We start from the raw sequence: 13,459 nt of genomic DNA, 5'->3' as shown, positions 1-13,459 counted from the left end.
CCCTCCAACGCCCTCTACAGTCTGTATAATACAAAGGGATAATTTATTAACCCAACTCTAGTAGAAGATCTTCTAGAAACACTGATTTCAGCAACATCTCACACACCATCACCCACTGAGGAAGGAACCAGTTGGTTCTGAAATATTTGGGAAAATAACCTGGTGAGTGCAGTTGAAAGTTTTAATCTTTTTACTTCTTGTTTACTACCTGCACGTATGAACTTACACAACTGGATAATTTATAGTTATATGGAGTTTGTCAATATGAGAAAACTACATGTTATGATTAATCAACTCACCTTATGTACATTCCTTCTATTCCCGTTACTCCCTCCTCTCGCCTGATGTTCTTCTCTCACCGTTCTCAAAGGTTTCATCGTCTTGGAATAACTCGGTCTGACACCAACTGGACTGCTCAGGTACATACTAGCCAGGTTTGACGGACTGTGAGCTCCATACTGCGGGCTCAACGAGTAGTGAAACGTCTCGTATCCCGTAAAACCGTCCGGCCGATGAGGTGACTGAAGTCCGAGTTCAGCGATGACCAAAGAGCGTGGCCGAGGCGGCTTCACGAATGACGACTGTCCCGGTGAATGTGTCGGGCTCAGGTTCCGCAGACTTTCTGATCGCATTAACTGTGTTTAGTTGGACAAGGTGGGTGAGATAAAAAAAGGCAATAGGGAGGATTGGGTGATAAACAGAGGGGGAAAAAGAAGGGAGAAAACGAAGGAAGGTTGGTGGTATGATTAATAGAAAAATCCATAGGGAGGCAACTGCATTGACAGAACAGCATTTACACATGCATATTAACAGATATTACATATTTACATGTCGAAGGTATCATACATGTACACCAAGTGATCACGACAATATTAACAAAGAAAAAATATGCAAAATCATATCAAAATAAAAAGATAATAAAGAGCAAATGATTATTGTACGTTAATTAGTAAGCAGTGTTAGTGAAAAAAATGTGATTATATAAATGTGAAACATGAAAAGTGTCAAAATTTATGCGAACATTGTGCAAGTGAAATATTATGGTACAAATGAAGTGATAATATAATACATCCAAATCATACAACAAAATCATTGGCCATGCATAAAATAAATACAAAATACATCCAAATAAAAGCAGTGAAGAGGGGTTGCCAAATTAGTGGTAATGGATGTAAATTCAGTGGCCATTAAATGGTAGGGATTTGCATAAGCCATTCGGGTGGATCATTATGATAAGGATGAAATAAAAAATGGAAGAAGAGGGAGAAAAAGGAGAAACAATGAGATTAGTAATGGTTTAAGTCTACCTAATTAACTATATGGTGAAAAATTGCTTGAAGCTGATTAGGACTACTCTCAACCCCAAGGAGTAAATCCAGTGACCTCCATACACCTGGTGTACTACACCAATAGCATGATCTCTTGGTATGCATTACAATATCCAATATACATGCAGTGGATTTTCAGTGCACATGCTACAAATGCAGTTAGGTCACTGGACTTTGACCTTGGATATGAGAATAAAGCTGGTTCAGTTAAAGACAGTATTCCCCTGCCCTTGTGTATGTCAATCAAAGAAGCAACAATGCTGTAATTTGCTCATCTTATCCAATAAGGCGGAGCTTATCTCATAAGCCAATCAAAGCTTACAGTTACTCTGATTGAAAGACAAGCATATTGGGCTATTCCAGTTGAAATCCATACACCCCTATGGAAAATATGACCTTAATCTCTCACATAAGGGGTGTAGATTTCAAATGCAGTCATTCAGGTGACTCCATTTGAAATTCACACTCCCTGTGTGGGAGATTAAGGCCATGTCTTCCATGGGGGGTGTAGGGATTTCAACAGGAATAGCCCATTGCAATATGAATTTAGTCATTCCAATTTGTAACATTATTATCAAAGTACTGAAAAGGTTTTTTTTGGACTGGTCCAAGTAAAACAGTCTTGCCTTTCTTATTTTCCCCCCAAATTTGCGCAGGTAAAAGCAGCTACATTTTTTTCAACATGCATTCCAATGGCCAAATTTGAGTAAACTTGATATATAAAATTAAAAAAGAGTACATCTTGAAAATTGTATAAAGTTAATTTAGAAACTTTTTACACAACATCCTACAAACTGCAAAGTTGTCAAATGATTGTAAGCGTTTATCAATCTTGCTAGTTGAAAACATGCTATTAAAATGCTATTGCAGTTGAAATCCATAACCCCCTATGGAAGACATAACCTTAATTTTCCAAACAGGGTGTGAATTTCAGATGGAGTTACCTGAATAAGGTATAATGCTGATAGCGATCGATAGGCAAGTGATGCAAGCTAGGAACGAAAAGGGCTCAAATTTGCGATCTTGGGTGACAAATTTGATAACTTTTGAGCTCTTTCATTCCCACCATGCATCATATTTGCCTAACATTTGCTATCAGCAATATACTTTGTAGGTGATTCTATTTGAAATCTGGTAGATGTATGATACATCTGCCAGAAATCTTCACTCCTTGTGTGGGGTCATGTCTTCCATAGCGGATGTATGGATTTTAACTGGAATAGCCCAGAATGCATAGGTACCAGAATGTTAAGTATAATTTTTTCATATTATTCAATCCTGGAATCAAAAATGTGATTAATATGGCCATGTTTCGTTAAGCGCAGGGTGGTGGTATATGATTGGGTAGAGGAGAGGTATTTTGTGGGGAATGCGCTGCAAAGAAATAATAAACATAAAGCAATCAATACAAGCAAAATTTTAAATAATAATGGGATGAAATATGTCATACAGCAATGCAAATAGATTTATAACAATTGTTCAGTTGCATTAAGGGATCTGGAATGAGCATTTTGACAGTATTTTTTGTGGGACATGAGAGCACATCAGACATATCAAATTGCATTCTGAATACGAAGAATGTCTTTCTGATATCAAATAATTTTCATTTTATGAAATTCACGATATAATACAAATTTTATGACAAATTATTAAAATTTGACATTTTTCACATTTTGGAGATATAACAGTCCTCGAAGTAAATTTTTATACATTTAATGATATAGTCTTAAAGTGTATGTAGCTGGGAGGAAAAGCCTACGATCAATTGAAAATTTTGACCTTTCATATTGAAGATATGGATTTTTTTCCCAAAAAGACCTAATTTTTGTTGGTGTTTTGGGAAAAAACTCCATATCTTCAATACGAAAGGTCAAAATTTTCAATTGATCATCGGCTTTTCATCCCACCTACATACACTTTAGGTAGAAATCATCAGATTTATAGAGTTTACTTCGAGTACTGTTGAATATAAAAAATACCAATATTTTTAATCATTTGCCATCAAATGTGTATTACATTGCAATTTCAAAAATCAAAATTATTTGATATCAGAAGGCCATTCTTCGTATTCAGAATGCAATTCGATATGTCTGATGTGCTCTAATGTCCCACAATAAATACTGTCCAAACGCTCATACCCCTTCCCTTAAAGGCATGTCTAAGGGAATAAACCAAAAGTTTCACGACATCCTATAAACAAAAGGTCCTTTCGTTTGCGAGGTAGGGGGTCAAAAATTCAGGTTACATTTGTGAAAATATCGGTAAAAGTTCATCCTTTGAGGTTGGAATTTTTCAATATTTCACACTTATGCTACAGGGAGGAAGGCCAGACTCCCATCAAAAGCGCTTTTGTTTACAGGACGTCAACAAACTTTTGGGTTGTTTCTATAAGATCTAAAAATAACTTCTCATGTGAAATATGACTAAAACAGTTTTGTAAGACCTTCAGTTAATTTCATGTTTTGTTAAATTTTAAATTGATCATCATAGTGCAGAATAATAATGCTATATATTTCATCAAAATTGTTAAAATAACACCACAAGACACCTAATAGCATTATCAATGCCCGGTGAGGTACCGATAAATCTTTCTATTATACCTTGGTGTTGTAATAAATTGTACCAAGCATAATAATTAACATTTGCATAGTGTTATCGCTTTTTCATTTAATAAAAAATGAAAAAAAAAAGAAAATAATTAGCAAATGTTTAGGTTATGATAGAAAGAGCCATCGGTACCTATTGGTGCACCAATAGTGTTATAGGACCAAATTACATTGTGCCTAAGCATAAGCATATAACTCCCTCCCACATAATGCTCCAATGTTCCACTAACATCAAAAGTTCCAATAAATGAAAGCTCAATTTGGTACTTTGGTCCATTTGCTTGATTTTCATCTGCACTCATCACTTGTAAAATATCATTTTAAAATTGTCTAATCATTTACTTTTAGCCACATTTCACATCTGTCACCGTGTCTACTCTCAAACAAGCCTTTATTGATTCAAAATGCATAATATAATTAGCAATGTAGAGGAAGAGGGTGCAATCGAGTGAAACAGTGGTTAAGATCCCATCATGCCTTTGCAATAACCTGGTTCTTTCCTGCGTACATGTACCCTAAATGTGGGATTTTTTCCGTACAGGTTGTGTAATAAGAGTTTATGTTACACCGGAAAGATCCAAGCTACTGCCAAGCCAAGCCAAGGCAAATCCCAAGAAATACATGATTTGACTGCCCATGTGCCCTTATGAAATGTTTGAACTGGGCTCTTCCAGTTGAAATACATCACCCCTATGGAAGACATGATCTTAATCTCCCACACAGGGGGTGTAGATTTCAAATGGAGTCACCCATTCAGGTAACCTCATTTGAAACTCACACTCCCTGTAGGAGATTAAGGTCATGTCTTCCATTGGGGGTGTATGGGTTTAAACTGGAATAACCCAAATAGTTGTTGAATTCGGACCTTCAGAAACTGCATACACTCAGGTCTTCATATCTTGACAGGGCCACATGTGTATGTGATCAGCGCATGCATTATTTCCCTGGTTTTAACAGGACCACATTCAAAAGAAAGGGTGCTAAAAACAAAAACAGTCCAAGGGCAAGTACATAGTCCAGTATTTTGCATGTTTTTTCCAAATGCGACAAACACTGCATTTAAGATTCCTTTGCTGCAACGTTCTGTTACATTGATCAGAACTCTAGATCTGTTCAAGGTTCATTCTTTTCTCTACATTTTGTCACAGCCACACATTTTTTCCAAAGCAGTAAAAAGCTATGTCAAAATTGCCACTGTGTTTGTCGCAACGACAAAACATATAACAGACATCGGACAATATATAAACCCATAGTATGACCGACAAGTCATTCATGCCTGACAAATACACATAAACGAGTTCTCTTTCCATCAGAAATTCCATAATTGTGCAAAAACACACACACACACATAAACTTAAAAATTTGCTTAAATTGGGAAACTGGGAACAATTTAATTTTGCCCATTTGTTAATTTTTTATCGGATTAAAAGGGACCAACGCTAACAATAAATCAGCAATATTTGATAGCAATAAATTGCTTCAAAATTCTTATCTTGCTTCAAATTCTTATCTTACTTCACGTCTTCTTATCATTATCTGATCTCACTTGCCAACAACCGATCATTTTCTTTTTATGACATTTTTCAGTAGATAACCACGAAAAAAGCTTATTCCCAAAATTTCAGTTGATTCCGATATTGCATTCGCGAGTTATGCATGATTGTGAGTATTGCACTACTCCATAGACAATGTGTTGTAATTTCATTCTGGTATACCAGAACGTAATTCATTTTTTGAGAAAAGTGGGTGATGAGGTTGTGGATAATAAATAACACATTGAAATCAGACCATCAATGTCACAAAACTTTGGGCTTTCTTTTGTTTCAGTATACACAGATGCCTAACACTTATTCAATGGTTCCTCACATTTTAGTATATTTTGAGAATTTTATAATTGTATAAATTACATAAATTTGTATGCAACAAATGTTCTTCAATCAGAAGTAAGAGGAACATGCTTTTATAAATTGACATTCACCTTTTTTTAGCATTCGATTTGGATTACCCTGCTAACAGAAGGTCATACATGGCATGCTTGAGGAAATGAAACAGATGCGCTATTCCAGTTGAAATCCATACACCTCTATGGAAGATATGACTTTCATCTTCCACACAGGGAGTGTGAATTTTTAATGGATGATTCCATTGGGGTGTAAGAATTTCAACTGGAATAGTCCAATATGAATCACAAACAGAGGGAAAGGAATCACAACAAATGACAGGGAACATTGTTTTGTTCTTAAAGGAACACTCCTGCAATCACAGCATTATGCCTTATATGTTAGAAAAATAATTATCAAGCACAAATGAAATTGTTTTTATTTTAAACAAACTCATATTGACCATAAACAAATATAAAAACAGCCATGCGATATTCAAATTGCCCGGGTGCAAAAATTGCCTGTGGCAATGTCTCAGTAACACAATGACGGCTGACGACAATTGAGCCATGACGTCATTGCCACCGGCAAATTTGGCGTGGAAATTTTGAATATCGTGTGTTGAGGGCCGGCTGTTTTTGGTCAATATGAGTTTGTTTTAAATAAAACCACATGGTTTGTGCTTGATACTTGTTTTTCTAATGTAAGTCATGTTGTGATTGCAGGAGTGTTCCTTTAAGACAAAAACATACGCACACAATTCATTATAAAGGGAAAACATGGCTAGCTAATATTACTTTTTGATGCATATACAACATTTTCGCATAATTTCATTAAAAAAGAAGCATAAATTTGTTCTAGAAATGCTAACTTACTCGGAAGTCCTCGTCAAGTCCGTCCATGGACCGACTTGTGTCTATTGATCTTGACATAGCACCCTGCAATTAAGTGAATAACAGATATCTGTAAGTACAGCTTGATGACTGATACCTAGAGTCCGAAGTTTTCCGTTTTACGGAAAACTGAAAAAAATCACGGAATCGGGGGAACAACACGGAAAATGACATTTTTGTATGATGTGACAAAATCATTAAAAGATAAGAGAAATAAATATTCAAAACAATCATGAGTTGTGTGTGTCAATTTTTATGATAAAAATACTGTTTAATGATACCAAGATAAAGGTATATTATAAATGCATGAACCCCTATATCCCTCTAAACATCGTAACAGTCGGCCTATTATCGTGAGAATATTCCAATCAGAGCATATTAATCGCAATATTGAACACTAACGACATTAATATCATTGTTTATACATTTTAAGCTTTGTTCATGAACCACAGATTTACCAATTTTACAACACAGATTACAACACGGAAAATGGATTTTAGAAAACGGTAAACTTCAGACTCTCCTGATACCAGCAACAACTGAAAATTACCGAGGTAAGGAGGCTGGCATTTTCTTCGGAAGGGGGTAGGTCCCAAATATACTGGGGGGTGGTCATAAATTTTTGGAAAGAAAAATAGGGGGGTCATAAAATTTTTGATGCCCAAAATGTAGGGAGTCACAAGATGACCACAGATAGTGTGTTTATTTTATTCAAAAAAACTGATTTCAATATAATTTTAGCCTGTTTAGGGGGTAAGGTGTATCGGTGTGGGGGGGGGGGGGTCATAAAATTTTTGTTGCTGAAATAGAAGGTCGCAATTTTATTGACACTGACTTTTTGTAAATTTGGGACGCCTCCTTCCGAAAAAAATGCCAGCCCCCTAAGCAATTTTGTATTGTGATCACAAGATTACATTTTCTATGACTGATACTGTTTAAAGGGCATTCCTATCACAATCTAGAGAGGATATAACACAATGTGTGAAAACACATATGTCAGGTTGTATACGCTCAGCTAAACCAACTGGATTCACACACAATGACAACAGGATGGAGTTTAGGTGATCCCATGGGGAAAATCTAGGAATAACTTCTAATTACTATATAAATTGATACTAATATCTTTTTTTTAGTTAAAGTGTTAGCATGAGAGTATTGTTTTATCTGCTGCAATAACAAAAATGAAACCAGAGAACCAAGACTCGACCCTATCTTGATACACGCATTGAGCAAAAACTGAGGGTATTTGGTTTTGCTTGGAATTAACTCCATTTTGCTCCATATTTTGATTTTCAGGAGCACTACTCACAGATATATTGGGCACACTGGTTGTTTTCCTCAGTGGTCTTCCCCTAGCCGCAAGCTTTTCTTTGATCACCACCTCCTGTCTTAGCCTATCTAGAGCTAGAATACTTTCTACTGCAGACACGCCTTTGGTATATTTTTCTATGTATGTTTCCCCATCTGCTGCCTGGGTGTTCTCTTCAGCACCTGAGGCAGCCATAAGGGCTAGTGACTCTCGATCCTCTGGGTCTTCGGAAGCCTGCAACAGAACAAACAGAAATACTGTTCAAGCTAATAATGCACCGCAAATATGCAAATAATTCTTGTTGATTTTTTGATGTTGTAAGCTCAAAGGTGCATTAATTAAATTGAACTACTACCACTACTACTGGTAATTCTATCTCTCCCATTTTGTTTATGTGTAATTTTATATTCTAGTCTTGCCCTAAACCTAACCTGCACACTTATTCCAACCCTATATCTCTTACCCTTATTCAATTCCTGAACTCTCTCAAGTCTTGATAATAAGAAAGACCAAAAATTCCATATATATCCACCCCCAACCCCCCTAACACACACACAATTATGTCATAACAATCAATTTGTGAGCACCTTACCTTTGGAATGTTTGATACTATTTCATATGTGACACCACATGCTGGGACAGAATCCTGGAAACAATTAACAGAAAAATCATTTATATACCATCACTGACATTCAAATTCAGTGATTTGCTCATCCAGACAAATGTAAAATCATCAAAATTCAGCTTTTGGTACCTTTGTCATTGTCATAGATGTGCTAACATAGCCTGTTATTGGTTCAGCCGAAAGCCGTGTATTGAAGACAAAATAAAGTATTTTACATGAATCTGTAATTTATATACTGACAGCATATAAATTAGTGACATGTATTTGAATGGGGCTTCAACTTCGTCATTACTGCTGTTTTCTTTCAAAACTACCAAATGACAATTTGAATGATCTACCCTTCACTTTTAAGCAATTTTAATTTAATAAGGGGATCACTGAATGGGTCTTTAAGTATGAGGCAGAAAAACATATCAATTTTACTTGTGAAAACCTGGTGTAAAGAATCCTAGAAGAGAGGAATCTTCACAAGTTCCAAGACATACATGGGTTTCAATATTTAATACATAAAGTTACAACTAGTACAGCTCAACTTACTGTACTTTTCCTAACCAGACAGTCCATGCCAAAATTGTTACTACACCTTTACATTTCATCGAATCTCTTTTTGATGTCTGTCATTTTGAACATCACACTTGAAAGATGTATGCTATGTAGAAACTTTATTTTGCAATTTCATAATTTGCATATTATTAGCATATTTGCAAGAAAAAACATGAAAATCAATAAATACCTATATTTTTCACAATTTCAATATTTTATTAGAAATTAAGCATGTAGGCCGTTTGTTATGACTTGATGAATGAAGCTGTTAAAACAGATTTTGATATTTTTGCTTATTTTCCTTTTTTGCCCCAAAATGTGTAAAAATCAACATTTTTGGATGACCTATATTTTCTTTGAATATTTATCAAATTTCTTAATTTAGGTATAATACAGTGCAGAAAAAGATGTCAAAAAATCTATTAAACAGATTTCCAATAAATTGTTCCATTTTCCATTTTGGGTTAAATACTCAATTTTCATCGCGGGATATTTGAAACATAAAATGAAAACATGTCCATTGCACTTTTTCCTCGAGATGTACTATAATATCAAGGTTACGGATATATTATAATCCTTCTTATCTTCACTGATCCATCAGATACCTATTGTTATGAATGATCAATGAAAAGGTTCAGAACTGGGCTACTAATGGTCTGTCAATTATCTATAGTTATTTTCATGACTGTGTCAACTCAAAAATCATGCAAGGTCGAATGTAGGAAAAGTATGATCAGTTGAGCTGTAAAGAAATTATTTTATGTTTCACATAACACAACTTGTGTTAATATGGTGCACTGCAAGAATTTATATAGTCTTTCAGACATCCTTCTATGTGTCAGATATTAAACACAAACATGTGTTCCTTACAAACTTTAAACATTTTTTAGTCTTGGCATACTCACTAATCTGCCAATCTTCTTCTTGAATGTTGAAGTAAAGCCTTGCTTCTTGTAGATATTGACACATACTCTCTTGCGCACCACCAATTCCATCATGGCCGGATGACTGAGTTGTACCACGGCTTTGATGATCAGATAGATACGCTCGTTGGGACCGGTAACTCGGTTGAGATGCTGCGAATCGTGGATGGAGGAATCCCATGATGCAACTGCACACACCTGAAAACGGGCAAACATTGAAATCAATGTCATCATTTGATGGGAATTGATTGTGTGTCGATAATTGGTGAAAAAAAGAAAAAGAGAAAAAAAGCGCAGTGATTTATAGTGCGCTACACTTTACAGGTTGTCGCTGACCACTACGGCCCCACATCATTCCATAAACCATTTAACAACAAATCAGGGACTTTGCTGCTTCAAGAGCGCACACCCTAGACATTCCACAAATAACCAACGCAACCAGGATCAGCTCCCCGAGTTTCGTACAGGTTACGAGACAATTAGCAGTAAGTTCCTTGTCCAGGGGAATTTCAAGATAACTCAATTTTCCACGAGAGTATGCACCGCCAGGGTTCGAACCCGCAACCTCTCGCACCATAGTCGAATGCCTAAACGATTGAGCTAACTTGACTGCTAAAACTTAACCTATTCAAATTGTCATTAGCACACCAGGCACTTTGTGATTCTAGCACCCTTTTTTAAGGCATGATTCAATGGCTGCCCATGAGAAAAATCTTATTTCTAAAATTTCAGTTGATTTAAAAATTGTATTAGTAAATTAAACATAATTACATGCACTACAATAATTTCTGGCTATCTACAGTCAGAATTTAGAAAATACAAATTGGATGGATGTCTTTGTCAAATTACAAAAAATGCCATGGATTGATGATGAAGTTGACATTGGTCAGACACAGATTTCGTCTTCCGAACTGTGGTGAGAAAAAATCTTGGGCATAGTGAGTCCACAGGCAAGCGTATCATTGGACACACAGTGATTTTCACAGGCTTACCTTATTTCAAGCAAGATAATAGTTACAGATAGAGTTTGAAGCAATTTATATTGTATCAATTTCTAGCAAGCCATCCAACAAATAATCTCTCTTTTCACATTAGAAATTGATGACAGTGGCATGTGCAGCAAATTGAAAGTGGTGGGGCCAGGTTGTTCAGTTCCCCCGAATGGAGTCTGATTAGGAGCAAATTTAGAAGTTTTTAACGTTTTTTCGGCGAATCCCCCCGAATAACCAACAAGAGTGGGGGCCATGGCCCCTGCCCCCCCCCTTTGTGCATGCCACTGGCGAAGAGATTTCTATACTTAAATCTTTTTCATAGTACTTTACAATAGGTAGTGAGAACATCTTGGTACCGTGTTCTTTTGGTAGGATAGAATGGTAGACTGCTGCATGCATGCCTTCCATCACTCCTGATGTCCCCATACCACCCCCCACCGTGCCCCTATGATGCTATACCACTGTGCTATACTTACATCTTTTTCATAGTACTTTACAATAGGTAGTGAGAACATCTTGGTACCGTGTTCTTTTGGTAGGATAGAATGGTAGCCTGCTGCATGCATGCCTTCCATCACTCCTGATGTCCCCATGTCATCAGCTGTAAATTACAAGAAACAAGATACAGTCAAGACAACATTAATCCTAACCCTACCCGTGGTTTTTGTGCTATCGGAAGGGAAAGAAGGAATGAAAAAGGAGAGAAGATGAAGAAGAAAGTCACTTGGCACCCCCAGGATTCAAACGTCGGACCCCTCGCATGCCACGCAGAAGATCCCCAGCATGTAGCTACACAGGTGATGTTGGCCCGACCAGCGATTCCCTGGGTATATATGACTTGGTCTGATTAAGTCATCAAGTCCGTGGAATGCATGCACGCAGAGAGTGGTTTTAATAGTGAGCTTTAGTGAGTCCTAGTTGGGTTAGGGTTAAGGATTAGTACATGAAGGCCCTACAGAGGATCTACATATGTACATATTACATTATAAACATGGCATAATATTGAAGTTCATTCAACATAACAGGATGCATAGTAAAAAAAGCGCAGTGATTTATAGTGTGCTATGCACAGGCACAACGCATAGACTTGATCCACAAGCCTCACTATACAGGAAAACAATATCCCCATTTCAGTTATCGTTTCACAATATTGTACCAAAAACTCAGAGGATGTCAAAGGTTTCACACAGCATTATAAATTGAATGGACTTAATGTCATCATTAAGCATATAACAAGCCTGTTTGATTCCTAAAGTCACTAGTCCTTTTTGGCTTGTGGAATGGAACAATCCATCTTTCACTATGTGATTATAGTGACTATCAACTATAACACTTTCCTTGTTAACTTACCATTTAAGTCAAGAAAGAGCACCGGTATGTGTGTCTCCATTCCAGGTGGAGGATCCCAGTTAGCAGGTGCACCTGGAATACCACTCCCAGGAGCAGGTACTAGCACCGCATTCCTTTCTTCTGTTAACGATACCCACTGATTGATCAGACTGGCTTCTCTCTCAGAGTCCTTTTTGGTCTTGCCTAAACAAAAGGATATGACATACAATAATGAGTTTATAACCTCAATGTATGACACTGTTGTGTCACTCAAAAATATTACTACCGTATTTGTTCCAATAACTGCCCACCCAGCGACTTTGCAACAAACACAATATGAAATTATTAACCGCCCATCCAATGTTGTCAAAATACTTCCAGTAAGCTTACCTGTCGAGTGACTTTACATGCATGCATGTGGGAAATTGAGCATCAAAAGTATCCAAAATGTGCATCAAAATTAAATTATGACGCTATTTCATAGTGGGCAGATGTATAGATTCTTTCACAATAACCACCTGCAAATGCCTTTAAAAGGCCAAGTTTGAAGTAATTCTTTCTCAAATTCGTTATTTTTGCCGGCGGCCGCCATCTTTACTTACAGTTAGTGCGCCCTCAAAAATATTGTCCATAATTATAATATATAAACACATTTAGTGAGGGCGCACTAACTGTGAGTAACTAAATACTTTCAGACAGTGATTGATGACTAAAACAATGTAAAAAATAAGCGCCCACCCAAAATTACTTTGTTAAGCGCCCTGGGCGCTTATTGGAATGAATACGGTACCTTGATTAACAAATCACAGATGCAATTTAGAAACAAATGACTACAGAATGTGGCATAGCAAGGCATTATGCAGCACAACAAGTTTCACATGTGGGCATCCTATGACTATGTGATAGAACAATTCAAAACTACCGTATTTGCACATTCCATAATTTTGTGATGCTATTATCACTTGCTAGCACATATCATTTTTTTAAAATTTTTGGAGAATAAAATGTTGTAATTTTGTTAAAGGAGGGGT

General features: G+C 36.5%; 1 protein-coding gene across 1 annotated transcript in view; it reads right to left on the bottom strand.

Annotated features, from left to right (window-relative positions):
* The window catches only part of LOC140150454 (kinesin-like protein KIF13A), a 256,905-nt gene that overhangs the window by 6,402 nt on the left and 237,044 nt on the right, over nt 1–13,459 (bottom strand). Inside the window, exons 28-34 of the mRNA XM_072172473.1 lie at nt 12,450–12,632; nt 11,576–11,700; nt 10,090–10,305; nt 8,609–8,662; nt 8,017–8,250; nt 6,690–6,752; nt 300–635 (exon numbers count right to left, since the gene is read on the bottom strand). Of these exons, the coding sequence (XP_072028574.1) occupies nt 300–635; nt 6,690–6,752; nt 8,017–8,250; nt 8,609–8,662; nt 10,090–10,305; nt 11,576–11,700; nt 12,450–12,632 (1,211 nt within the window). The remainder of the gene's footprint in view (nt 1–299; nt 636–6,689; nt 6,753–8,016; nt 8,251–8,608; nt 8,663–10,089; nt 10,306–11,575; nt 11,701–12,449; nt 12,633–13,459) is intronic.

The sequence above is a fragment of the Amphiura filiformis genome, chromosome 4 (genome assembly GCF_039555335.1).
Source record: "Amphiura filiformis chromosome 4, Afil_fr2py, whole genome shotgun sequence".
NCBI lineage: Eukaryota > Metazoa > Echinodermata > Ophiuroidea > Amphilepidida > Amphiuridae > Amphiura > Amphiura filiformis.
Note: the sequence above shows the minus strand (reverse complement) of the source record. Positions and strands in the feature narration are given on the sequence as shown.